Source organism: Lontra canadensis, unplaced genomic scaffold, assembly GCF_010015895.1.
Source record: "Lontra canadensis isolate GAN:19392208 unplaced genomic scaffold, GSC_riverotter_1.0 scaffold25, whole genome shotgun sequence".
NCBI classification, from domain to species: Eukaryota; Metazoa; Chordata; class Mammalia; order Carnivora; family Mustelidae; genus Lontra; species Lontra canadensis.
In genome coordinates this window covers 13,375,611-13,398,992 of record NW_022631019.1, presented here as the reverse complement: position 1 = coordinate 13,398,992, position 23,382 = coordinate 13,375,611, and the positions used below count along the sequence as shown (strand labels likewise).

Below are 23,382 nucleotides of genomic sequence, written 5' to 3'. Positions count from 1 at the left end.
AATTATGAGACAGAACCTGAATCCTGAATGTAACCAATTTTATCCTGACCTGATTTTTTGAAAGACGAAACGGGGAAGCCAACTCTGTCTTCGGTTATTTTGCTCTCAACGTGAAAACCACTCAGAGTGACTTGTCTTTTTGGACAACTTTTAAAGAATTTTTTTACTTGGGGGAAGCTCACATTAATCATCTAAATCCTCTTTAGATGGACCTATATTTGCCATTTTTGTTTACATGGTTAAGCGTCTTCAAAGCAGTTTGTTTTCCTAAAAGGCTTTGCTTTTCTCTTCCCCATACTATGATCAAATAGCTCTAATGCTGGATTTGAGAAATCATAAACCTCCTTGAATGCCAAAGACCCACTGTATTTTTCTTGATGGAATCTTGCAAAAAGGCCAGGGAGTGGGGGAGGGGGAATGGGGGTGAGGGAAACCCATATTAAAACACAAATCTCTTTCCTAATAGCCACAGGCAGTGGAAACAGTTGGCTATATTCATTCCTTTTTTGCATAAAAGCTTTTGACAAATTCTCTGAATAGTGTAATTTATTTTTTATTGCTTTTTAGTACATTGAGTTATTTTTGAGTGCTATCATGCAGCGATCTTAACCTGTAGTGTAAACTCTCAAAATAAGAATTAAGCTGTAGAGTCAAATTATGGAGAAAAGTTAATTGAACTGTTTCTAGTTTATAAAACTGTCCAGGTTTATTAATTAAAAAATGATGGGGGCACCTGGGTGGCTCAGTGGGTTAAAGCCTCTGCCTTCAGCTCAGGTCATGATCCCAGGGTCCTGGGATCGAGCCCCGCATGGGGCTTTCTGCTTGGCCGAGAGCCTGCTTCCCTTCCTCTCTCTCTGCCTGTCTCTCTGCTTACTTGTGATCTCTGTCTGACAAATAAATAAAATTAAAAAAAAAAGAGTGAAAAATGAGACACATTTTGGGGGAGCTTACGGTTCTTTTTGTGGTTATAAGGGGCAGAATGGGTTTTTTATGCTATTGCCACAGTCGAGAAGGGAAAATATTCTGTGGCCGAATTTACCTTTTTTGTAGCCAAGATTGAGTTTTTAATCTTCTCTTACATGTAGATTTTTGTCTTCCTTGATTTGTTATAGTAGTGCCTGGGTTTAAAAAGCGTACCTCTTCCAGCCCTTGACATTGTAAGTCTTGGGGGGTGTTCTGACTTCCTCCACCAGACATGGTCTCCTTTTCTCTGGGTAGGTTTTTGTCGACAATGAAGCAGAACGCCCTGCAAGGGGTGGTGCCCAATGAGACGGAAGACTTGAATGTAGAGCACCTGCAGCTGCTGCTCCTCATTTTCCACAACTTCACTGAGAAAGGCCGGAGGGCCATCCTGACCCTTTTCGTGCAGATCATCCAGGAGCTGAGCGCCAACATGGATGCTCAGGCGCGCTCCGTGCCCCTCATCCTGGCTCGCCTCCTTCTGATCTTCGATTATCTGCTTCATCAGTACTCCAAAGCCCCTGTGTATCTGTTTGAGCAGGTATAGACGAACACGTTGTTTTTGCGTTTTTCTTCTTGAGTTGCCATGGTCCAAAGCAAAATGACCTGCTGACTTTAGGTTTTAGGCATTTGTTGTGGTAGGTTCATGATTAAGCTTGGGAAGACCCCTGGACTTGTGTATGTGCACTCACACTTTGTATCTAGCTAGGAGCAGGAAATGTAGGTTATTCGATTTGATGGTTTTGTGAAAATTGGATTATAGGTTCTGTTCACAGGTGTCCTTTGAATTAACCCACTTTACCTGGTGTCCAGTTCAGTGCCCTGAGCATCTGCCCTTCTTGAATATTTGTTAGCAGTCGAAGGATGGCTGAGCAGTAAGTTTTATGGATTAGTGAACTCTTCTGTTGTAGGGATTCAGCATGAAGATGGGATGGCCAGTTAAGGATTTTTCAGCATTTCCTAAAATGTTTGCTTGAGCCCTGCTCCCGTCATACTTTAGCAAAAAGATGCTCCCCAAAGAAGTCACAGAAAAATCAAAACTTTATGTTGGTTTGTGAGTTTCTCCAGCTTTGATATATTGATCAGTTATCACACCTGCAGTGAGATGCGGAATATGGCTATGCGTCTTTTTTTAATTTGAGTATTTGTGTTTTAACAGGTGCAGCATAACTTGCTGAGTCCTCCTTTTGGGTGGGCACATGGATCCCAGGACAGCAGCAGCCGCCGGGCGCCCGCCCCTCTCTATCACGGGTTCAAAGAAGTAGAAGAAAACTGGTCTAAGCATTTCTCATCAGGTCAGAAGGAAGATTGTCCCTAAGAAGCTGACTCATTGGTTTTCATTGAGGGAATTGAATTTGGTGCTTACAGACTGTTTAAGATTTAGTCTATTCCCTACAGGTGGCAAATACCAAGGGATTCAAAACGTTTTTAGAAACAGACTGTCACATATCCCACATTGATTTAAAAACAAAAGGCAAAACAGCATTGAGGCGTAAGAATTAGGAATTCTTGTGTCTACTCATAGAGTACAGTACGTGGATTCCTGCCACTCTGAATGATTACATTTAATTTTCCATAGGAATATGGTTTGAGCCCATAGGCTAAATATCTTTTTGGGTCATGGTGGGATACTGTTCAGAAAATAATGGGAGCCATGACCACCTTCCTGGTGTCTCTCAGGAGCGGTTGTCCATTCTTTTCATGAAGTGCCTCCTGTGTTCATTTTTCGTGTGTGTTTGCTCATCCTGAGGATTGTTGCTGTTTAATGTATTTTGTGGAAACTCTCATCAAGCCTGTGTATGCATTTACTATCACTGGGATCTATTATTTAGTTCCTTTGATATTGGGGAGACAGCATTTAAGTTTAATGAAGTTAGTCAAAGACCCAGTTTTAATGATTAACTTGGTGATTGTAAGAGCACTTCTAGAGGAGTGGTTCTTAACTAGGGATGATTGGGCCCCTTCCCCACTGCAGACCCTTGGCAATGTCTGGAGACCTTTTTGGTTGTCACAGTGGGAGGGTGCTACACATTCTGTCATGCCCAGGACCATAGCAGTTACGTGGCCCTGAGTGTCAGTAGTACCAAGGTTGTTTGTGTCTTCAAGTGTCCAAAGTGTTTTCTTAGTTTTTACATTTTAGACTTGCTAAGAAGAGTTGAGAATGAAACCATTCTTTTAATGAGCCCATTGTTTTTCAGATGCTGTCCCACAACCCAGATTCTACTGTGTCCTGTCCCCAGAAGCCTCAGAGGATGATTTGAACCGACTCGATTCTGTGGTACCAGGAATTTTAAAACCCCATTTTACATGTGGGTCAGATGGTTTCCACCAAAATCAGTCTGTCAGGGGAAAAAGGGAATGACTTGGTTTTTGTAATGAGGGAATTTGGCCTGTATTAGGATTTGAACTTATTCTAGAAGGAAGATGTTATTTGCTGGGCACCACTTTCGCTGTAGGGGCACTTTCTTCCTGTCTCTATCATCTTCACGTGTAGATATATTTTTTAAGATTTTATATATTTGTCAGAGAGAGAAGGGGAGAGAGGCAACACGAGCGGGGGAGTGGGGAGGGAGAAGCAGGCTTCCTGCTGAGCAGGGAGCCTGGCATGGGGCTCGATCTCAGGATCCCAGGAGCATGGCCTGAGCTGAAGGTAGACAGTTAACGACTGAGCCTCCCAGGCACCTTCTAGATATTTTTAATGACAAAAATAGTTGCCTCATTCTAATGCCTGCCCTTCTGTGCTCATAATAGCCCATAAACCGAGAGAGGTCCCTGAGTGGGAATCTTGCTGCAATGAGAAATTCGTACCTATAATTTGAATGAGGTATTTTGCCAGTCATGAGGTTAAATGATAGTGTATGGATGGGTAGTAGACAATATGTATCAGAAAGTAAGAAAAAATATTTTTTTCCCTCAATATTAGGCATGTGATGTTCTTTTCTCTAAGCTTGTCAAGTATGATGAGCTTTACACCGCACTGACATCCCTGCTTGCAGCTGGATCCCAGCTTGATACCGTCAGGAGAAAGGAAAACAAGAACGTAACGGCCCTGGTAAGACCACTGAAGCCCAGGCTGATTATTATTACTATTATTTTTTAAGATTTTATTTATTTTTTTATTTGACAGAGAGATAGCGAGAGAGGGAGCATAAGCAGGGGGAGTGGGAGAGGGAGAAGCAGGCTCCTCGCTGACCAGGGAGTCTGATGCGGGGCTCCATCCCAGGACCTGGGGTCATGATCTGAGCCGAAGGCAGACACTAAATGATTGAGCCACCCCGATGTCCCACCCAGGCTGATTTTTAAAGAGTTTAGAATGTGATAATTGGGTAGTGGTTCTACCAGAAATATCTTTTTGGGATCTCATCAGTTAGTGAACTACCTATTTCCAGAACTGACAGATGCTTAAGTTTTGTTTTGTTTTTTAAGATTTTATTTATTTGAGAGAGAGAGAGAGAGAGAGAGAGAGATTGGGAGTGAGCACGAGTGGGGAGGGAGCAGAATGGGCAGAATGAGAAACAGGCTCCCCTCTGAGCAGGGAGCCGGATGTGAGGCTTGATCCCAGGACCCAGGGATCGTGCCCTGAGTTGACGGCAGATGCATAACCAACTGAGCCACGCAAGGCGCCCTGATCGTTCAGTATTTTTATGTGTTTGGGTAGTTATATTCACTTTAGAGATAATTTAACCATTTTTGCCTTTCTTTTTGTTACATCGAGGGACCTATATGACTTTGGGAGTTAATGGCAACCTAAATATCAGACCTTCAGTGAACGGTGGTCGATATGTGACCGTGAAAGTCTTCCACTAGTGTTTTTTCCTGTGATTCCATGAATATGTCTATACCTCTAGAAGCCATAACAGCAATTTAGGCCACAGAAAGGGACATCTGATGATGGGATTGCTGGCCAGGATGATCTGCTCTCTTTTGGTTACTTGGTAAATTCTTGGGGAGCCAGAGTTGTCTTAGAACAGTGACTTTGGCCTGTGAGATGTGCACAGGAGGAGCAAGTTACTTATGTGTGTGTGTTATTATTTTCTGCCCTTTTTTTTTTTTTTAAGATTTTATTTATTTGACAGAGAGATCACAAGTAGGCAGAGAGGCAGGCACAGAGAGAGGATTTGAGCTTATTAGGATTTTGAACTTATTAGGATTTGAACTTATTTTAGAAGGAAAATGTTATTTGCTGGGCTCCACTTTTGCTGTAGGGGCACCTTCTTCCTGTCTCTGTTAGCATCTTCACGTGTTGATATATATTTTTTTAAGATTATATTTATTTATTTGTCAGAGAGAGAGAGGGAGAGAGGCAACACAAGTTGGGGAGTGGGGAGGGAGAAGCAGGCTTCCTGATGATCAGGGAGCCCGATGTGGGGCTTGATCCCAGAATCCCGGGATCATGACCTGAGCTGAAGGGAGACGGTTAACAACTGTCTCTGCAGAGAGCCCGATGAGGGGCTTAATCCCTGAGACCGTGACTGGATGTGAAGGCAGAGGCTTAATCCACTGAGCCACCCAGGCGCTCCTGTTTTCTGCTTTGTTATTAGATATATTCTCTGTCAAAGATGAGTGGACCAGACTTGTGAGTCAGATCTCAGCTGAAGATCAGGACTGCACACAGTCTGCTCTAAACAGTGTATTTGGAACGGTTCTTGCTGTCTGGAGGCTCATGACACGATACCAAGTGCCACTGCTATGACCGGTCTCTTTGCTTCTTCCAGGAGGCCTGTGCCCTTCAGTGTTACTTCTTGATACTGTGGAGGATCCTGGGGATTTTGCCACCATCAAAGACCTACATGAATCAGCTGGCCATGAACTCACCTGAGATGAGTGAATGTGACATCTTACACACCCTGCGCTGGTCTTCCCGCCTCCGCATCAGCTCCTATGTTAACTGGATAAAGGTACGATGGTGTCACATACGGCTTTCTGCTGAGGGGTGGCCAAAGCCACCATGTTCTGTGCTTGTGGGAACTTGTCAGTTTTTAAGGGTAATGAAAGCTTTAGACTCTTTCTGTATTAATCTCCTGAGCACTTTTTCTTGCTGCCCAAACAGGATCACCTTATCAAACAGGGAATGAAGGCGGAACATGCTGGTTCTCTCCTAGAACTGGCATCCACCAAATGCAGCTCAGTGAAATATGACGTTGAAATTGTAGAGGAATACTTCGCTCGACAGGTATGTTCGTTTTGGGTCCATAATGCCAGGATTTAGCTTCTGCTGTAGCCCTTTGCCACAACTAATTAATATCTTGGGTACTTTTGAAGATCTCATCATTCTGTAGCATCGACTGTACCACCATTTTGCAACTCCATGAAATTCCAAGTCTGCAGTCCATCTACACCCTTGATGCTGCCATCTCGAAGGTCCAGGTCTCCCTGGATGAGCATTTTTCCAAGATGGCTGCTGAGACAGATCCTCATAAGTCGTCTGAGATCACCAAGAACCTCCTTCCAGCCACGCTACAACTCATTGACACCTACGCATCGTTCACTAGGTGCGATGGGCTGCCTGACCACAGATGTCGGAAATGGCGAGTTTAGATTCTTGGGTGGTTTATTTCCTTTAGAAGCCTGAAAATTCTTCAATTTGAACTTAGTGGTTCTGCGTACTGTTCACTGTGCAGATCCTTAATGACTCAGCATCTTACATTTTTTTCTTTTTGTCAGCCTAAGGTTTTTTTCCCTCTCAGTAAAATGTTTTTTTCTCTAATATAAAGAAAGGGATGCCTGATGAGAGAATTTTCAAATAGTTAAGGAAGAGTCAAAAAGTTGTTTGATTTCTATGAACCTTTAAATATTTTCTAGCATTTTACTTGTAGGATACAAGGAAAGATAATGAAATTTCCCCAAACATGTCATTTTTGTCATGCACTAAGATGAAGCTTTAAATGCTCTTTCAATTTCATATAGGTAGAGAAACAAATTTTGTAATGAGTCAGGGAGTGTTTTGAAATCCAGTCTTTTCTAAAATAATACACGTTGCAAGTTTCATGCCCTATAGAACTAGCTCTGCATGATGTTTAATCTACTTTTCAGTGTATGCAGGTGGGGAGTTTATTCACAAAATAAGATTTCTGGCTTTTCTTACATAGGATGAACTGATAAAACTGGGTCTGACTTGCCACATGACATTAGCACACTGTATTCAAGGGGTGGCTACCTCACGTAGCTGTTCTTACTGGGCCCCTTTACGCTCATTTACTTTCTCTGGTCCCAGTAGGATTTCACCGTTCAGCTCCTGCTCTGTGGAGTTTTTTTTTTTGTTTTTTTTTTTTTTTTTTTTTTTGTTAAAGATTTTATTTATTTATTTGATAGAGAGATCACAAGTAGGCAGAGAGGCAGGCAGAGGGAGAGGGGGAAGCAGGCTCCCTGCCAAGCAGGGAGCCTGATGTGAGGCTCGATCCCAGGACCCTGGGATCATGACCCGAACTGAAGGCAGAAGCTTTAACCCACTGAGCCACCCAGGCGCCCCTGCAGTATTATATTTTATTTACTGACAAAAATCTGCCTATAAATTAGGCAGTTAAAATTCCTGTTATTCGAAGGTGAACCGTACTTCTCAGATCCTTCAGTATATGCACAGCCCATCTTTCAGGGCCAGGGGGAGGTGTGTAGGTAGTGCTCACTGTTCGCCAAGCTCGTTTGTCCTGGAATTGTGTTTTGGGAACATTTCAGAGGATGGGATATTCTTGGGAAGACAGCTGCCCCTTGGAATTTTTACGAGATCACACAGGGGCGGGGACTGTAAACTACATTTGATAGAGGTGCAGGTGTTTGAGTTTGTCTAGGGCAGTTTCTTCTAACTGATGGGAGTAGATTCTTCAGCTTTCATGTATCCCCTGTTTGTTTCCTCAGAGCCTATTTGCTGCAGAACTTTAATGAAGAGGGATCCACTGAAAAACCTTCCCAGGAGAAACTGCATGGCTTTGCTGCTGTTTTGGCTATTGGCTCTAGTAGGTGCAAGGCGAACACTCTGGGTAAGTGAATGTGCTTTTGAAATGCCTTTACCGCTAGTAGGACTAGTCCTACCACTTCTCTACCTGTCTACTGACGTTTACCACTTGCTGGAACCTTTCTGTATGTTGAATGTTGACATAGATTTATCTCTGTCACTCTTCTTGGGAGCTTTATGAAATGTTAGTTTTCCCTTTTTACTCCGTAGGAGACTAAGTCTTAGAGAAGTTAATTTGCCCAAGATCCTATGTCTTGCAGAATATCGCGGCCGGGATCCAACCCAAAGCCATTTGGTTCTAAAGCATTAGCCTGTGTTCTCCGTTTCATTTGTGGAGATCAGGAAGACTGGCGAGCTGCTGCTTTGTGCTGGGCAAACCTCTTCCCTGTGTTAGGAGTGATCTGGTAGAAATGGAGGATGGGGAAGCAAATGGACCTGAGGAGGACTGGAGTTAAGAGCAGTCGTTACAGTCTCGATTTATAACCGTTTGTATTTTCCTGAATTGCAAGCGTTAAAATACCCTTCCAGTGTTCAGGTAGTCACACTTTTCGGAAATTAAATTCTCCTACTTCATGGAATGCTGGCATTTTTTGTTTTTGTTTTTGTTTTAGATTTTATTTATTTATTTGGCAGAGGGCACAAGCAGGGAGAGCAGCAGAGGGAGAGGGTGAAGCAGGCTCCCCACTGAACAGGGAGCCTGACGTGGGGCTCAATCCCAGGACCCAGGGATCATGACCTGAGCCGAAGGCAGATGCTTAACTGACTGAACTACCCAGGTACCCCTAGAATGCTGTTCTTGATGTGCATTAAGAATCCTTGCCCTCAGGGGTACCTGGTGGCAAAGTCAATTAAGTGTCTGACTCTTGATTTTGGCTCTGGGTTGTGGGAGCAGGCCAGTGTCAGGCTCCGTGCTCAGCAGGGAGTCTGCTGGAGAGTCTCTCCCTCTCCTTTGTCCCCCACCTTTCTCTAAAATGTATAAATAAACCATAAAAAACAAAAAAAAACAAAAGATTCCTTGCCCTCAGATTTGTCTTGAGAGGAGATCAAAGTGCTACCTGTCGGTGGAGGGTGTGGGAGGTGCCGGGTAGCGGTCTTAGCCTGACTTGTAGTCACACGCTCCCACTTTGCATTCTGTTTTCAGTTGTTGCCTTTACTTGCAAGATTAGAAAGTGAACATGATAGGAAATGAAAACCTTATAATTGACATTGTTAGCTATTAAGCAATTAGCTAGCTCTTGGATGTAGTACTGCTATTGAAAGATCCATCTAAGTGATCTTAGTAATTCTGCTGACAGCTTGGGCAGTGGTGTATCTTTCTGCGTTTGGGCTTGGCTTTAAAATAGTATGTGTCATTCTTCTCCCTTGTGATGAGTCGTCATCCTTCTTGTCGCCTCCAGGTCCTACACTGGTTCAGAATTTACCATCCTGGGTGCAGGCTGTGTGTGAATCCTGGAACAACATCAACACCAACGAGTTTCCCAACATTGGATCCTGGGTGAGTGTCTGCTCTCACAGTAGCGATGCGGAGCGCTAGCCATTCTGTGCTCTGTTCTTACTCCTTAGGCTGAAATTACCTGCCAAGAGGCCTTGGTATGCTGCAATGTATTTGCTATGGCTGAACCGATAATCAAAAGCTTGATTTACCAAATGGTACTTAAGTGGTTGTTTTGTTAAGAAATCTGTGTTATTGCGTTGTAAGACAGCTGTTTTATTACTCGGGGTCTCCATTTCCTTCTCTTCTTAATACTGGGATGTGAAGGTTAATTGTATTAAATCTAAGGTACCTGGTACAGTCTTTGGCTCCTGAATTCTCAGTAAATGTGAGCTGTTTTCATTTTCTTTTTAGGAAAAATGTCAGGAACCTTCTCCTTTTGTCAGAGTTTTCTAGGGTAGCTTTCAGGTTTTGGAGGCTGTTAGAAGACTGGAGTCTCCTCTCAGTTTACTTGACCTTTGTGTCTGCTCTGCCCTAGTTACCTCTATTAATAGATTATTCCCTTGCTATAGTTCTTCGGGAGAGTCAAGTGTTATAATCTTGTTATCCTTGCTTTATAATCATGAGCTCTATTTACATCACCCGGAGCTGTAGCAGAAGGATAATGAAGGTATTTTAACGGAGACTCTGATGCTTTGCAAAATACACCTCCTTCTTAATTATTAGAGATAGTAGTTTTAGTGTTAAGTAGAATATATTATAATTATTTGAAAACTGGTATTGGGTATCTTAACTTTGTACTAACATTTTCACTTATTAGCTTTTTTTTTTTTTTTTTTTTTGAAGAGGTGGAGGGAGGGGAGGGGCAAAGGGAGAGAGAAAGAAGCTTAAGCAGACTCCCCCGCTGAGTTCGGAGCCTGATGTGGGCTCCATTCCATGACCCTAATAAGATCTAATGAGCTGAGCTGAAACCAAGAGTTGATGCTCAGCTGACAGAGCCCCCACGCGCCCGAGAGAGAGAATCTTAAGCAGGTTCCATGCCCAGTGCAGGGCCCGACATGGGGCTGGATCTCATGACCCTGAGATCATGACCTGAGCTGTTGGACACTCAACCGACTGAGCGACCCAGGCACCCCTTAACTTTTTAAATTTTGCGTTACCTTTATACTAATTAAAATTAGTTAGCTGCTTCCTTTGCTTCACCCTGCTTTCCTTCCCAGGATGAATAATAGTGTATACTGAGTAGAGCCATTGTCCAGAAACCTCAATGGGGTCTTAGTTTATGCCAGTTGGTTCTTTTCCCCGCACGTGAGAATTTCATCCTGGGTAGGTAGATGGTCAGTCCATTCATGTCTGTTTTGCTTCCTTTCAGCGCAATGCCTTTGCTAATGACACCGTCCCTTCAGAGAGTTACATCAGTGCTGTGCAGGCTGCTCACTTGGGGACTCTTTGTGGCCAAAGTCTGCCCCTGGCTGCTTCCCTAAAGCACACTCTCCTCTCACTGGTCAGGCTGACCGGAGATCTTATTGTGTGAGTAGCTACTACGGAGCCCTGTGTGTTCTCTGTTCTGTGTTCCTTCATAGCTAAATGAAGATGGAGTTTGTCATCAGTAATCATGCTTTCCCTGCGTGCTTCCGTAGCAAAGAGAGTCTGGTTTCGGAGTGGAGTGTGAGACTGACCCAGAATGTGTTGTGGCAGAATACCTCCTTCCCTCTTGCAGGAAAGACCATGCAGGCTTTTAATCTAATTGTGAGGTGCTTAGGGTTGGCGTTTTAAGGTGGCAGTGACGTATTTCAAATCCTGCATCTCCAGAGTCCTTGTGGGAGTGAGCCTCTCCTCCTGTGGGGCCTGGGGCAGGCCAGTGGAGGTAGTGCTTTGGCTGCCTCTGCGTAGGGCCTGGGTGAAAGCCTCGATCACATTGCCTTAACCGTGATCCAGGTTCCTGGCAGTCGTGTGAAAGTTGTCTGGGATGGGTTGATTTTCTTTTCTGAATATTGGAAAAGGCATCTTACCTTGTTTAACATTTTAATAAATGTGGTTTATGTGTGGAAACGGTTTTGTTTCTGATATAATAACGAGAAGTGAAATGATGAAGTTGTATGATTGTACCTATGTAAACAGTAACTATCCGGGGAGAAAAGATGGGAACAAAAGTCCTCCTGTCTCAGTAAATGATTGAGTTGCCCTGTCCCTGCCTTTGCACCTTTGTGGGGGGCTAGATTCACTAACATGGTTCTGTTTTCTTTGCTGAAGTTGGTCCGATGAGACGAACCCGCCACAGGTAATTGGGACCCTTCTTCCCCTTCTGTTGGAGTCAAGCACCGAGAGCGTCGCTGAGATCAGTAGCAACTCCCTGGAGCGCATCCTGGGCCCCGCGGAGTCCGAGGAGTTCTTGGCTCGAGTGTATGAGAAGCTGATCACTGGCTGTTACAACATTCTGGCCAATCATGCAGATCCCAATAGGTGAGCCTGATGGGGACAATCCGGCTCCCGCGACCTCCTGCTGCTCACAGCGGAGTGTACCAGCGCTGGCTTCTCTGTGTCTTTGATTAATGGCTTTTTGTGCTTTTTAACAGAAAGTTCTGTGCTTGTGTGCATTTTATGTTCTTGTGAACCCGCACGAAAGGTTATTTGGAATCCGCTTTTATGACTAATTGTTAGGAATCAATGTTGAGAAAGCAGAAGGCTTAAAGGTTCAGATTTGGAAACTTTAAGTAATTGAACAGATGTTTATCAAGCGCCGTACTTGATGTAATGAGCTGTACAGAGGAGCCTCATAAAATTTCTTTTTCTTTCTTTTTTTTTTTTTTTTTTTTGCTCCATAGAATTTCTAATACTTTTGGAACTGTACCTCTGAGATGGGTGGTGGGGCATTAGGCAGGTGGTCTCTCGCCGCCGTTCGACTTGGGTGGTTTAGGCCGTAGCGACGTGGATGGGCCCCCAAGAGCAGTGGAGGAAGTCACAGCTTCATTCCACTGAGAACTGTACTAATGTACTTGCCTGCCTTCCTTCCTCTTTCTCTCTCTCGACTTCTTTTTCTTTCTTTCTTTTTTTTTTCTGTAATTTGAACCAGCAGCAAGGATTCTTTGAACTCTAAACTACTGACTACATTCTTTAACTAAGATTTTCGGAACTTTTTTTTTGTTTTGTTAGAGTTTAATGTGTTAGATCTACTGAGCTCCTGTGTAGCCAGGCTTAATGCTAAGCTTTGAAATTTTTTAAAAAAGATTTTATTTACTTATTTGACAGATAGAGAGGGAGAACACAAGCAGGGGGAGCAGCATGTAGAGGGTGAGGGAGAAGGAGGCTCCCCGCTGAGCAGGGAACCTGGTGTAGGGGTCGATCCCAGGACCCTGGGATCATGACCTGAGCCGAAGGCAGACGTTTAACTGACTGAGCCACCCAGGCATCCCTTATGCCAAGCTTTTAAAAGAAAAAGTAACTATTGCTCTTGAAGTTCAGTCATAAAGTTTGGATTTTTAAAAATCAGTATTAGGAAGACATTGAAACAGACCTTATTTCTGGTAGTTAATTTTTCTTTTTAATCCTCAGTGGACTGGATGAATCCATCTTGGAGGAATGTCTCCAGTATTTGGAAAAGCAACTGGAAAGCAGCCAGGCTCGTAAAGCTATGGAGGAATTTTTCTCTGAGAGGTGAGCTGTATTTTGTTTTACTCGGTGAACATTTTTTGAATGTCTTAGGTATCTTTTCCCTCAGGGAACACTTGAAGCCTGCTTTAGGTATTTGTACTGTGGGGAGGACTTAGATTAATTGCTCATTCTTCAGGTTGAAGGGGTGACGTCATGATGAGGGGTCGACTTCATGAAAAACTAGGGTCGTTGACTGACCAGTGACCAGTTCCCCTAGGGGAGATGACATCGTGAAGAAATAGAAGAGGATGCCTTTTTATGTGAGGCTTAATGTGATTCTCCCTTGTCCCCCCCTTCTGCCTCCCAGTGGAGAACTCGTGCAGATCATGATGGCGACAGCCAATGAGAACCTCTCTGCTAAATTCTGTAACCGAGTTCTGAAATTCTTCACCAAACTCTTCCAGCTGAGTGAGTGACAGCTTTTAGTAATCTTCTTATGGGAACTTTGATGTCCAGCTAATACTGTGCATATCTTCTGCCCAAGTGTAACTACCGAGTAACAAGTGCAGAGAATCCCTGCAAGGACGTTGGGAAGGAAGTTGAAAACTTGCTCAAAGCCTTTCCTTCCCCCTTGCCTGGCTCCCAGTCGGCACCTTCCCCCCTGTCCCTCACCCTCCTTCACTGACCGTAGCCTCTCGGTCTGTCCCTAGCTGAGAAGAGCCCTAACCCGAGCCTTCTGCATCTCTGTGGCTCTCTGGCACAGCTGGCTTGTGTGGAGCCAGGGCGCCTCCAGGCCTGGCTCACCCGCATGACTGCGTCGCCCCCCAAAGACTCTGACCAGCTGGATGTGATTCAGGAGAACCGACAGCTGTTGCAGCTGTTGACTGCGTACATTGTTCGGGAAAACAGGTAGAACAGATGTATTTGGGTCCCATGTCCCTAAGGGCCCAGGTGAATGTTGGGAGCATTGGCTGCATTCTTCCCTTCAGGCATTGGTCATTAGTGTTTTGAGCAATTCGGAAGCTCCCTGCAGTAGACGAAGGAATCTAGTAGAGCTCCTTAATTTCTCCTGTGGAAAAACTTCCGCAGTGACTGGGCCTGTCAGTTGTCAGATGGGTGACTGTTTTGTGCTCTCATAGCTGAAGTCCAAAACTGGGTGCATATATATGGAGTGGGGAGGAAGGGGACAGGGAGTGTCATGTGTTGAATGTTTAATTTTCAACATCTCTTACTTTTATAAATTTAGAAGTACAGTCAGATTCCTGTTGTTTACTTACTAATTTGCGGTTTCTTGTCTACCAGCCAAGTTGGGGAAGGTGTGTGTGCTGTGCTTCTAGGCACCCTGATCCCCATGGCGACGGAGATGTTGGCCAATGGTGACGGGACTGGTTTCCCTGAACTCATGGTTGTGATGGCCACCCTGGCCAGTGCAGGTCAAGGTGCTGGCCATCTTCAGCTTCACAATGCTGCTGTGGACTGGCTGAGTAGATGGTAAGATGATGAAATTGGAGGGGCCCATCTATAGGTGCAGCATTGCTCTTAGAAAAAAGGGGGATAATGAATTGCAAGTTATTTGTAGGTTCGAGTGAGTATAAAAGAACTTAAGTATCTACTTTTTTTTTTTTTTTAAAGATTTTATTTATTTGTTTGACAGAGATTACAAGTAGGCACAGAAGCAGGCAGAGGGGAGGAGGGGGAGAAGCAGGCTCCCTGCTGGTGCAGGGCTCGATCCCAGGACCCTGAGATCATGACCCGAGCCAAAGGCAGAGGCTTAACTCACTGAGCCACCCAGGTGTCCCGTCTCTACCTTTTCATTGGGGATTGAGGGAGTAGTTTTTAAGTTTGTAAGTTTGTAAGTGTTCATTTGAGACTCAGTCTACATTCTTAGTAGGGATTCCTCTTCATTATTCCTAGGAGAAGTCTAAGGAAAATTGTATCAAGTGTCAGTGATAAGACCAGAGTGCCCCACCACACCTAAGATCAGAGCACCCCACACCTCGGTGTTTTCTAAGAATGCCTTTGCGTCCCAGTGTCACAAATTGATGCAGGATTCATGAAACTGCTTCCTTTTGTTTAGTTCCTTGGGTGATTTCTGTGCCTCCCCTGCCCCTCCTTTTTTTTCCTTTGGGACAGCAAGAAATACCTATCACAGAAGAATGTGGTGGAAAAACTGAATGCCAATGTAATGCATGGAAAGGTAAGCGAAGTGCAGCGTGACAGCAGTTAGGGAGTGATGATTTTTCTTTGTGGTCATGTAGAAGGCTCTTCTTTTGACTGGCTTCTGGCCCTGGCCAGCCTGCCTACAATTTCAAAGCCTCGGGAGTGTGTGTACCGTGAACTGCCTGCCCTCCTCGGGCCTCTGCTGGGTCATGAGGAGTGATGGGGGGAAATAACAGGGTAAACAAAACATCCAGCTGAATCCTTCTTAAAACCTAGTGAATTCTTGCTATTTTTTAGACATTGGTATGCTGTAGAAAATTGTCCCCTCCTCCTGCATTAGAACTATGTGCTCTTGAGTAGGTCACAGACTGCATTCTCAGCTCTAGTCCACTTACTAGAATCGTTTAATTTACCTGAAAGTTCAGGTCACTGCTGCGAAGAAGGTTTTAAACTGACAGAAATCGTGCATGCAGGCATTCTTTTCTCCCACCTTGCCCCACCATGAACCTCACATAAGAGCAGCTAAGTGGCCTCTGAGACCCAGCACTGTACCATTCATGTCTCCTTCCTTCCTTGCTAGTCTTTCTCCTCTCAGCTCTGAATTGTCAGCTTGCAGAGGGAAGGGACTTAGAAATCTGAGGCCTTGATGCCAGGCTGCTGGAATTTTAGGCAAACATGAGCTACTGGCTGTGGTTTGTTGGAAAACTTTTTGCTTGATTTCTGAAGCTGTTCCTCCCTTACTACATTAATTTAAAACCCAGTAATGTAAGTGTCTTTCACTAATGGTTAAGAAAATGTTATTCGTAGGTAAATAGCTAATGAGAGCCCATTCATCCTTTTAATCTAGTCTTTTTTAAATTGAGGTGTCCTTGATATGTAATGCTATATTATTTTCAGGTGTACAGCATAATGATTCGATGTTTGGGTAGGTTGTGAAGTGATCATCATAATAAGGCTGGTTAACATCTCTCTCCATACATAGCTCGAAATGTTTCTTTCTTATAATGAGAACTTCTAAGATCTACTCTCTTACTTTACAAATGTGCAGTACAGTATATTGTTAAGTATGGTCCTCACTGTATGTGCATTACATCCCTGTGACTGTTTATTTCATAACTGGAAGATTCTATCTTTCGAACGTCCTTCATCCATTCTCCACCCACCCACTACTCCTGTCTCTTTGAACTGCCATTCTGTTCTCTGTATCGGTTGTCTTGTTTTGAATGATTTTTGCCTCCAGTTTTATTTTGTTTTTCCTTTTTTTCTTGTTACTTTGTTTTTCTTATTTCAATTTTACCTCCTATTACAACATTTTGTAGAGCGTTGTCTTCGTGCTTAAGAATGAATGGATCACATTAATTCAGTACAGTGTGTTGACTGGCTACATGCAGTCACAGTGTTCAGAGCTGAGGAAATAGAAAGTTAAAGCCTGTTTTTTGGTCTGCTTTTATACCATGTCTCTCTGATCTTGAGCTTTATTGGGAAGAGTTTGAGAAAACATAGTACACAGTAATCAATATGGAGAATTGAAGTTTCTTGGTTTGTGATGGTGGTCTTCTCTTCCAGCATGTGATAGTCCTGGAGTGCACCTGTCACATTATGTCTTACTTGGCTGATGTCACCAATGCCCTGAGCCAGAGTAATGGTCAAGGCCCAAGTCACCTCTCGGTGGATGGAGAGGAGCGGGCCATTGAGGTGGACTCAGACTGGGTGGAGGAGTTGGCAGTGGAAGAGGAAGACTCCCAGGCTGAGGATTCAGTAAGTACCACGTCACCATCCAGGCGGCCGAGCTGGGTTATTAACGGCTGACTGGCAGTGACAGAGCTCATGCTAACAAGCCTTTGGCCCTCTTTTCTAGCTCCTGTGAGCTTCAAAACTCTCCCACTCCTGTCTGCTTTCTCCCTGCTTGCGTGACTAATGGCAGACTGATTTTATAGGTCTGCAGAGCAAGCTGTAGGGATCTGATCTCTTAGGGAAGGGACTGTTTAATAAGCACATGGCGTCTTCCATCCAGAGCCACTTTCTCTGCCGTTACTCAGTTTTTGTATCCTAAATGGAGCCTTAGGGACGATTTCTTCATGTCAGTGGTCTGGGTTCCTTTACAGAGAAAGCGCAAGATCTCATTTTTTTACTTTTATAAAGATTTATTTATTAGGGAGAGGGAGGGCGAGCATGTGTGAGCAGGGGGAGGGGTAGAGGGAGAGAGCGAGAATCCCGAGCAGACTCCCTGCTGAGCACGGAGCCAGATGCTGGGCTCGACCCCACGATCCTGAGATCATGACCTGAGCCAAAACCGAGAGTCAGATGTTCAACTGACTGAGCCACCCTGGCGCCCCTGGATTTATTTTTTTTCTAAGCATAAAACCTTAATCTCTCATCTGGAATTGTAGCACGTTTATAGTTGCAGATTATTTCCAGGAGTAAGTTTTATTGGTCATTTATGAATCGACTGTTTATTCTCTAGGGTGTATTTTTGGGGGTGGTTGTGTAAAAGGATTTATTTCTGATTAAAAAGACTTATTATCTTTAAAGGATGAAGATTCTCTTTGCAATAAACTCTGCACTTTCACAATCACTCAGAAAGAATTCATGAATCAGCATTGGTAAGTGAAGTTCTTTCTTTCAGTTGAGTATTTGTTGGGTCTTGGACTGTTGGCACTGCTGGGCTCATTTGCTCATTCTTATTCTTTGTAGGTACCACTGTCACACCTGCAAAATGGTAGATGGGGTAGGTGTGTGCACAGTTTGTGCTAAGGTGTGCCACAAGGATCATGAGATCTCCTATGCCAAATATGGCTCCTTCTTCTGTGACTGTGGAGCCAAGGAAGATGGCAGCTGTTTGGTGAGAGTTTGGAACATTTGCTGGGTTAGGAGGGGTGACTTGTTAGTGACATAGGAATGCTGAAGCCAAACTAGGAAATTGCCATATCACCTTCATGGTGGCCCGGGTCTAGGAGTAATTTCTGGGTCTGTCACTGATCATGGCCTAATAAGCACTTTGCTTAGAATGTTAGAACTTGCAGGGTCTTTAAAAATCTTGTAGTTTAAAAAAAAAAAAATCTTGCACTTTTTTTCTAAGATCTGCCACAGTTTCAGATGTTGTAATTAAGAACTGTGGCTGTGAGTGGTGAAGTATTTTTGTTACTAGGTGTGTACCATGAAGCTTAGAATTCAGGTGTTTGGATATCATTTCAATGGTTGGCCAATTTCTCCTCCAGGTCTGGATTTCCCACCAAGATCTTAGGCAGTGTTTAATCTGTGTTTGTGGTTCAAGCTTTGGGTTTCTGACATTTTCTGTCTCTAGGCGCTGGTGAAGCGAACACCCAGCAGTGGCATGAGCTCCACCATGAAGGAGTCAGCCTTTCAGAGTGAACCCAGGGTTTCTGAGAGTCTGGTGCGCCACACCAGCACTTCTCCAGCAGACAAGGCCAAAGTCACCATCAGCGACGGGAAGGTTGCTGATGAAGAGAAGCCCAAGAAGAGCAGCTTGTGCCGCACGGTGGAGGGCTGCCGAGAGGAGTTGCAGAACCAGGTGGGGGTTCTGGTGCTGCCGGGATCGCTGGGTGGAGTGTGGAGCCGGGTTGGTTGGCTCCCGAGCAAGCAATGCGCAAGGCTCTCCTTGCAATGCCCCTGGTGGGGCTGAGAGTTATTTTCTACTTTCTGAGATTACTCATTTTCATGGGATGTATCTGTTAGGACGTGTTGTAAGCTCCTGCCTCATAGGGAGGGATTTGGGACTGAGGAGCCCTATGAGGGTTTGTGGGAGGGTGTGTTTTAGTTGTGTAATACCCTAGATCTCCTTTCTTGACCAGGGTTCCTCATCTAAAGCACAGAATACAGAAAGTGATTTACAGGATTGTTTCTTCAGTTTTTTCAAGGATGGCGCATAACTAGAGTAATTCTAGATGCACAGGAGAGAATTCAGCTAATTCTGTGTGAGGAATGTGTTCTAGCATTAGGGTGTCAACATGGGACGCCTGGTTTAGAAAGATTGCTCTAGAGTTAGTAGCACGAATCCAGTATTACTGAAAGGAAGAGGTGGCTCGAATATTAAATTGGAAGTGCCCAGATGGGTTTCTAGATTCTGAAGGGTGTTACTGTTATTGGCAAGATGTATTACGATGAGTATGATCCATTATTTTTCTTTTCTTTTCTTTTTTTTTTTTTTTCCCCACTTGTGTATTTGGATTTTTCTCAGGCCAATTTCTCCTTCGCTCCTCTCGTGTTAGACATGCTCAATTTCCTCATGGATGCCATTCAGACCAACTTTCAGCAGGCTTCAGCTGTGGGGAGCAGCAGCCGGGCTCAGCAAGCCCTCCGGGAGCTGCACACAGTGGACAAGGTGGTTGAGATGACAGACCAGCTGATGGTGAGTGTGGCGGGAGCAGCACAATAGCTGACATGACGCGGTGTGCTGGATCGTCTGTGGAGTATCCTGAGGATGGCCAGTCCCTAGCTAGCCAGCTGGAGAGCCACGTGCGAGGTGTGTCTTCAGAAGACACAATAGCTCATTTGGGCCAACTCAGTGAATAAGTCCACTTTTCATTTCATAAGGATATACGAACCCCCAAGGTGTGAGGAACATCTGGGGACAGTTATACTAGTGAGATGTTTTTCTCTGTATATAAAGTAGGAGACCTAAGGTTTCAGTGGCTTGAAGAAATCATGTTTGTTGTCTTCTGCTTGTAGCCCTTCGGGCAACTGTCTTTAGTTCTTTAATAAGAAATGACTTAGAAGGGGCGCTTGCGTGGCTCAGTGGATTAAGCCTCTGCCTTTGGCTCAGGTCATGATCTCAGGGTCCTGGGATTGAGCCCCACATCGGGCTCTCTGCTCAGCAGGGAGCCTGCTTCCCGCCCCCCCTCCCCTGCCTGCCTCTGCCTACTTGTGATCTCTCTCTCTCTGTCAAATAAATAAATAGAATCTTTAAAAAAAAAAAAAAAAAGAAGAAATGACTTAGAAGTTGTAAGTCAGTATCTACTTTAAAACCTATTGCTCAGCACCAAAAATAGGAGTTCTGGCAACAGTGTAAAATAGTAGAGACCATGTAAAGTGTCTGTGCTTCTGAAAGGGAAGTGTACAAATGAACGAGGTATAGGACTAGCTCTCACAAGGAGACTGTTTTTTTTTTTAAAGATTTTTATTTTATTTATTTGACAGAGATCACAAGTACACAGAGAGGCAGACGGGGGGTGGCGGGGGGTGGGAAGCAGGCTCCCTGCTGAGCAGAGAGCCTGATGCGGGGCTCGATCCCAGGACGCTGGGATCATGACCTGAGCCGAAGGCAGAGGCTTTAACCCACTGAGCCACCCAGGCGCCCCAAGGAGACTGTTTTTAAGGGAAAAAATATTCCCTCAGAAATACACACATGTACACGCACACAGACATTCTGGTGTTGTAGTGAAAATGAGTCCCAGTTTTACAGTAGTGGCTTTTAGACCTCGAGCTATTAAAGATGGAGCAAGTAAGTGTTGGGATGGTGTTGGTGATCCATAAAGTTGTCAACTCAGTTTTGCCAGGTCGGGTCAATGAAAAACATTCCTAACTGTTACCTCCATCATTCAACTTCCAAAAAGGGTGTTTTAGCATTTTAAGAAGCCAGTACTTTGTATTAATTAAATTTAGCTTTGTGAAACATTCACTACGTTGTTTTTTATCAGATTGACAGAATTGCTTTGAGAGGCTCCCCTGACTGTCCCTGGGTTAGAGACTGGAACCTCTTACTTTTCGAATGACTGCAGCGTGCAGCATCTTGGTCTGCACAGTGGTCTTTATCCATAAATAGTGGATGGATCCACTGGCTCTCTTTGGTTTACTCCTGCCTATTCTCTGCTTCCTTCTTTGCCAGGTTCCCACCTTGGGCTCCCAGGAAGGCGCCTTTGAGAATGTTCGGATGAATTACAGTGGAGACCAGGGCCAGACTATTCGACAGCTTATCAGCGCCCACGTGCTCAGGCGCGTGGCCATGTGTGTGCTCTCCTCTCCGCATGGGCGCCGCCAGCATTTGGCTGTTAGCCATGAGAAAGGGAAGGTGGGTTTCCAGTTCTTTCCTACTCATTTTAGGTCATGTTTATCTTAAGTGCTAACAAAACAGATAGAAGACTATGCTCAGACTGGCCCTCTGGGAAAAAGTGTTTTGGGTTCCAAGAATGCCTTACAGAACAGAGCTCAATGAGCTTTTCTACTCCAACTCTGAGTTGGTTGATTAAACTTAGAAGCAATGTGACTAGAACAGTTGCCATTTCTGATGAGTATTTTCTTACTCAAAACCTATCCTTCAGGCCCTTGAGAAAGGGCTTGTGTCTAGTGATTACTGACGACAGCACGGCTCTCAGGCGTGGCATGGCTTGGTTATGCTGGAGGGGAGGGCACAAGCCAAGAGATGAGAGTCTTCTTGGGGAGACACAGTGTTCCTTATTTAGTTCTTTCCTGCCCTCCCAGCCTGCTGCGGACACAGGGAAGCTTATGTTGTTTTAGAGAGCCAGTCAGTAAAAGTTGGAAGGGTGGCAGGTATCTTAACATTTTTCTGTATTCTGGCTTCTCTAGTACTAGTAAAGTTGTTTAAGTTTATCTTAAGTGAAAAACAAACTAGAAATCTGATAAGTCTGTAAGATCCCTCTAAAATACTTCAAAACAAAACAAAAACAAAAGAAAACAAAAGAAAACAAAAATACTTAAAAAAAAAAACAATACAGCAGTGCTGCTGTGGCCCAGTGCTGGTGTCTGTTAGGAATCTGTACAATGAAAAGTTGTACGGAAAACTAGAAAGGACGATAGTACGTAGGGACTGGGTAATTGTTTTCATGAACTGTGTATAAAGAGCTGGTTTCATTACTCCTCTCTTTTGTGGTCACCTGATGGAGGAAGTGAAAGTCATTCCATCTCTCTCCACCTGGAGAGAGGGTTTTCCTAAGAGACTTAACTGTGGACTAGGGTCGCAGGGAAGGAGCTTTTGTCAGGCTCTGCTTTCTCTAAGAGGATGGGGGTTGGAATAAACCGGCAGCTGTCTCCTTGCAGATCACCGTTCTGCAGCTCTCTGCGCTCTTGAAGCAAGCAGATTCCAGCAAAAGGAAGTTGACTTTGACCCGCCTGGCTTCTGCCCCCGTCCCGTTTACTGTGTTGAGCCTCACTGGGAACCCCTGCAAGGAGGACTACCTGGCCGTGTGTGGGCTGAAGGTAAAAACCTGATGCAGATTTGAGTCCTTCACGCCATGGACCCTCTTCTCCTCTCCCCTGTTTTCAGTGCCGCTTTCTCGTACTCATTAAGATTAAAATCTAAAAGCCTTTGGAATATAAAAGGAATCTTACTCTGGATTTCTCCCAGCTCTTGCAGGTCTTTCTTGTGTTGGAAATGATTTTTGTGTGTTCTTGGAAGCCGAGTGCATTACTGGACAGTGTGAATAATACCCGGAGGCAGGGAATGTCAGGGAAGACTTGAGAGAGCTGAAATGGGTTCGTTTACTTCCCGCCGTCTTTTAACTAGTCTGTTCCTTAAACCCTGTCCAGGACTGCCACGTGTTGACCTTTAGTAGCTCCGGCTCTGTTTCGGATCACTTGGTGCTGCACCCACAGTTGGCGACAGGCAACTTCATCATCAAAGCTGTGTGGTTACCTGGGTCACAGACCGAGTTAGCCATTGTCACTGCGGACTTTGTCAAGGTACAGTTACTGCTCTTGGGTGTTGTGGTTCTAGAATTGTTTTGTTTTTAAATCTAGAGTGGCTGGTTATTACTGTTATTATGTGCTAGCTTCTCCCAGGGTGTGGGCTAGAGCTTTCTGGGTGTAGGCAGTATGACATTGCTTTACTAAGTGCATGGGTCTTCCTGTACTTGTCACAGAAGATGTAGATGCCTTTCTCTCCCCTATTCATTCCTTGAGGGAAAGTAAAAAGATACTTCTCTTTGTACGCTCTGTGCCTGATACTTGCAGACACTTGTTGGAGCGAGAATTGAGATCCCTTACTCACCAATGGCAGGTCTTCGGATTCGCCAGGGTGATTTGGGGGTGCGACTGAACTAGATCTCCCTTCCTTCTGTCCTGCAGATTTACGACCTGTCTGTTGATGCCTTGAGCCCGACCTTCTACTTTCTTCTGCCAAGCTCAAAGATAAGAGATGTTACCTTCCTCTTCAATGAGGAGGGAAAGAACATCATTGTCATAATGTCTTCAGCTGGTTACATCTACACCCAGCTCATGGAAGAGGCCAGCAGTGCCCAGCAGGGACCCTTCTATGTCACTAATGTGCTGGAAATCAACCACGAGGACCTGAAGGTTCGGGCAGGTGTTGCTTTCT

General features: G+C 44.5%; 1 protein-coding gene across 8 annotated transcripts in view; it reads left to right on the top strand.

Annotated features, from left to right (window-relative positions):
- Positions 1–23,382, top strand: part of UBR4 (ubiquitin protein ligase E3 component n-recognin 4) — a 133,661-nt gene that overhangs the window by 31,003 nt on the left and 79,276 nt on the right. For all 8 annotated transcript variants that reach the window (XM_032863583.1, XM_032863585.1, XM_032863584.1 and 5 more), the window contains exons 19-43: positions 1,219–1,501; positions 2,120–2,255; positions 3,159–3,238; positions 3,884–4,012; positions 5,676–5,858; positions 6,011–6,133; positions 6,223–6,452; positions 7,813–7,934; positions 9,307–9,404; positions 10,714–10,871; positions 11,595–11,804; positions 12,894–12,995; positions 13,300–13,400; positions 13,643–13,841; positions 14,235–14,423; positions 15,066–15,129; positions 16,659–16,850; positions 17,625–17,695; positions 17,787–17,934; positions 18,397–18,624; positions 19,291–19,461; positions 20,938–21,120; positions 22,107–22,265; positions 22,596–22,748; positions 23,133–23,360. In XM_032863583.1, coding sequence (XP_032719474.1) covers positions 1,219–1,501; positions 2,120–2,255; positions 3,159–3,238; positions 3,884–4,012; positions 5,676–5,858; positions 6,011–6,133; positions 6,223–6,452; positions 7,813–7,934; positions 9,307–9,404; positions 10,714–10,871; positions 11,595–11,804; positions 12,894–12,995; positions 13,300–13,400; positions 13,643–13,841; positions 14,235–14,423; positions 15,066–15,129; positions 16,659–16,850; positions 17,625–17,695; positions 17,787–17,934; positions 18,397–18,624; positions 19,291–19,461; positions 20,938–21,120; positions 22,107–22,265; positions 22,596–22,748; positions 23,133–23,360 — 3,940 coding nt within the window. The remainder of the gene's footprint in view (positions 1–1,218; positions 1,502–2,119; positions 2,256–3,158; positions 3,239–3,883; positions 4,013–5,675; positions 5,859–6,010; positions 6,134–6,222; positions 6,453–7,812; positions 7,935–9,306; positions 9,405–10,713; positions 10,872–11,594; positions 11,805–12,893; positions 12,996–13,299; positions 13,401–13,642; positions 13,842–14,234; positions 14,424–15,065; positions 15,130–16,658; positions 16,851–17,624; positions 17,696–17,786; positions 17,935–18,396; positions 18,625–19,290; positions 19,462–20,937; positions 21,121–22,106; positions 22,266–22,595; positions 22,749–23,132; positions 23,361–23,382) is intronic.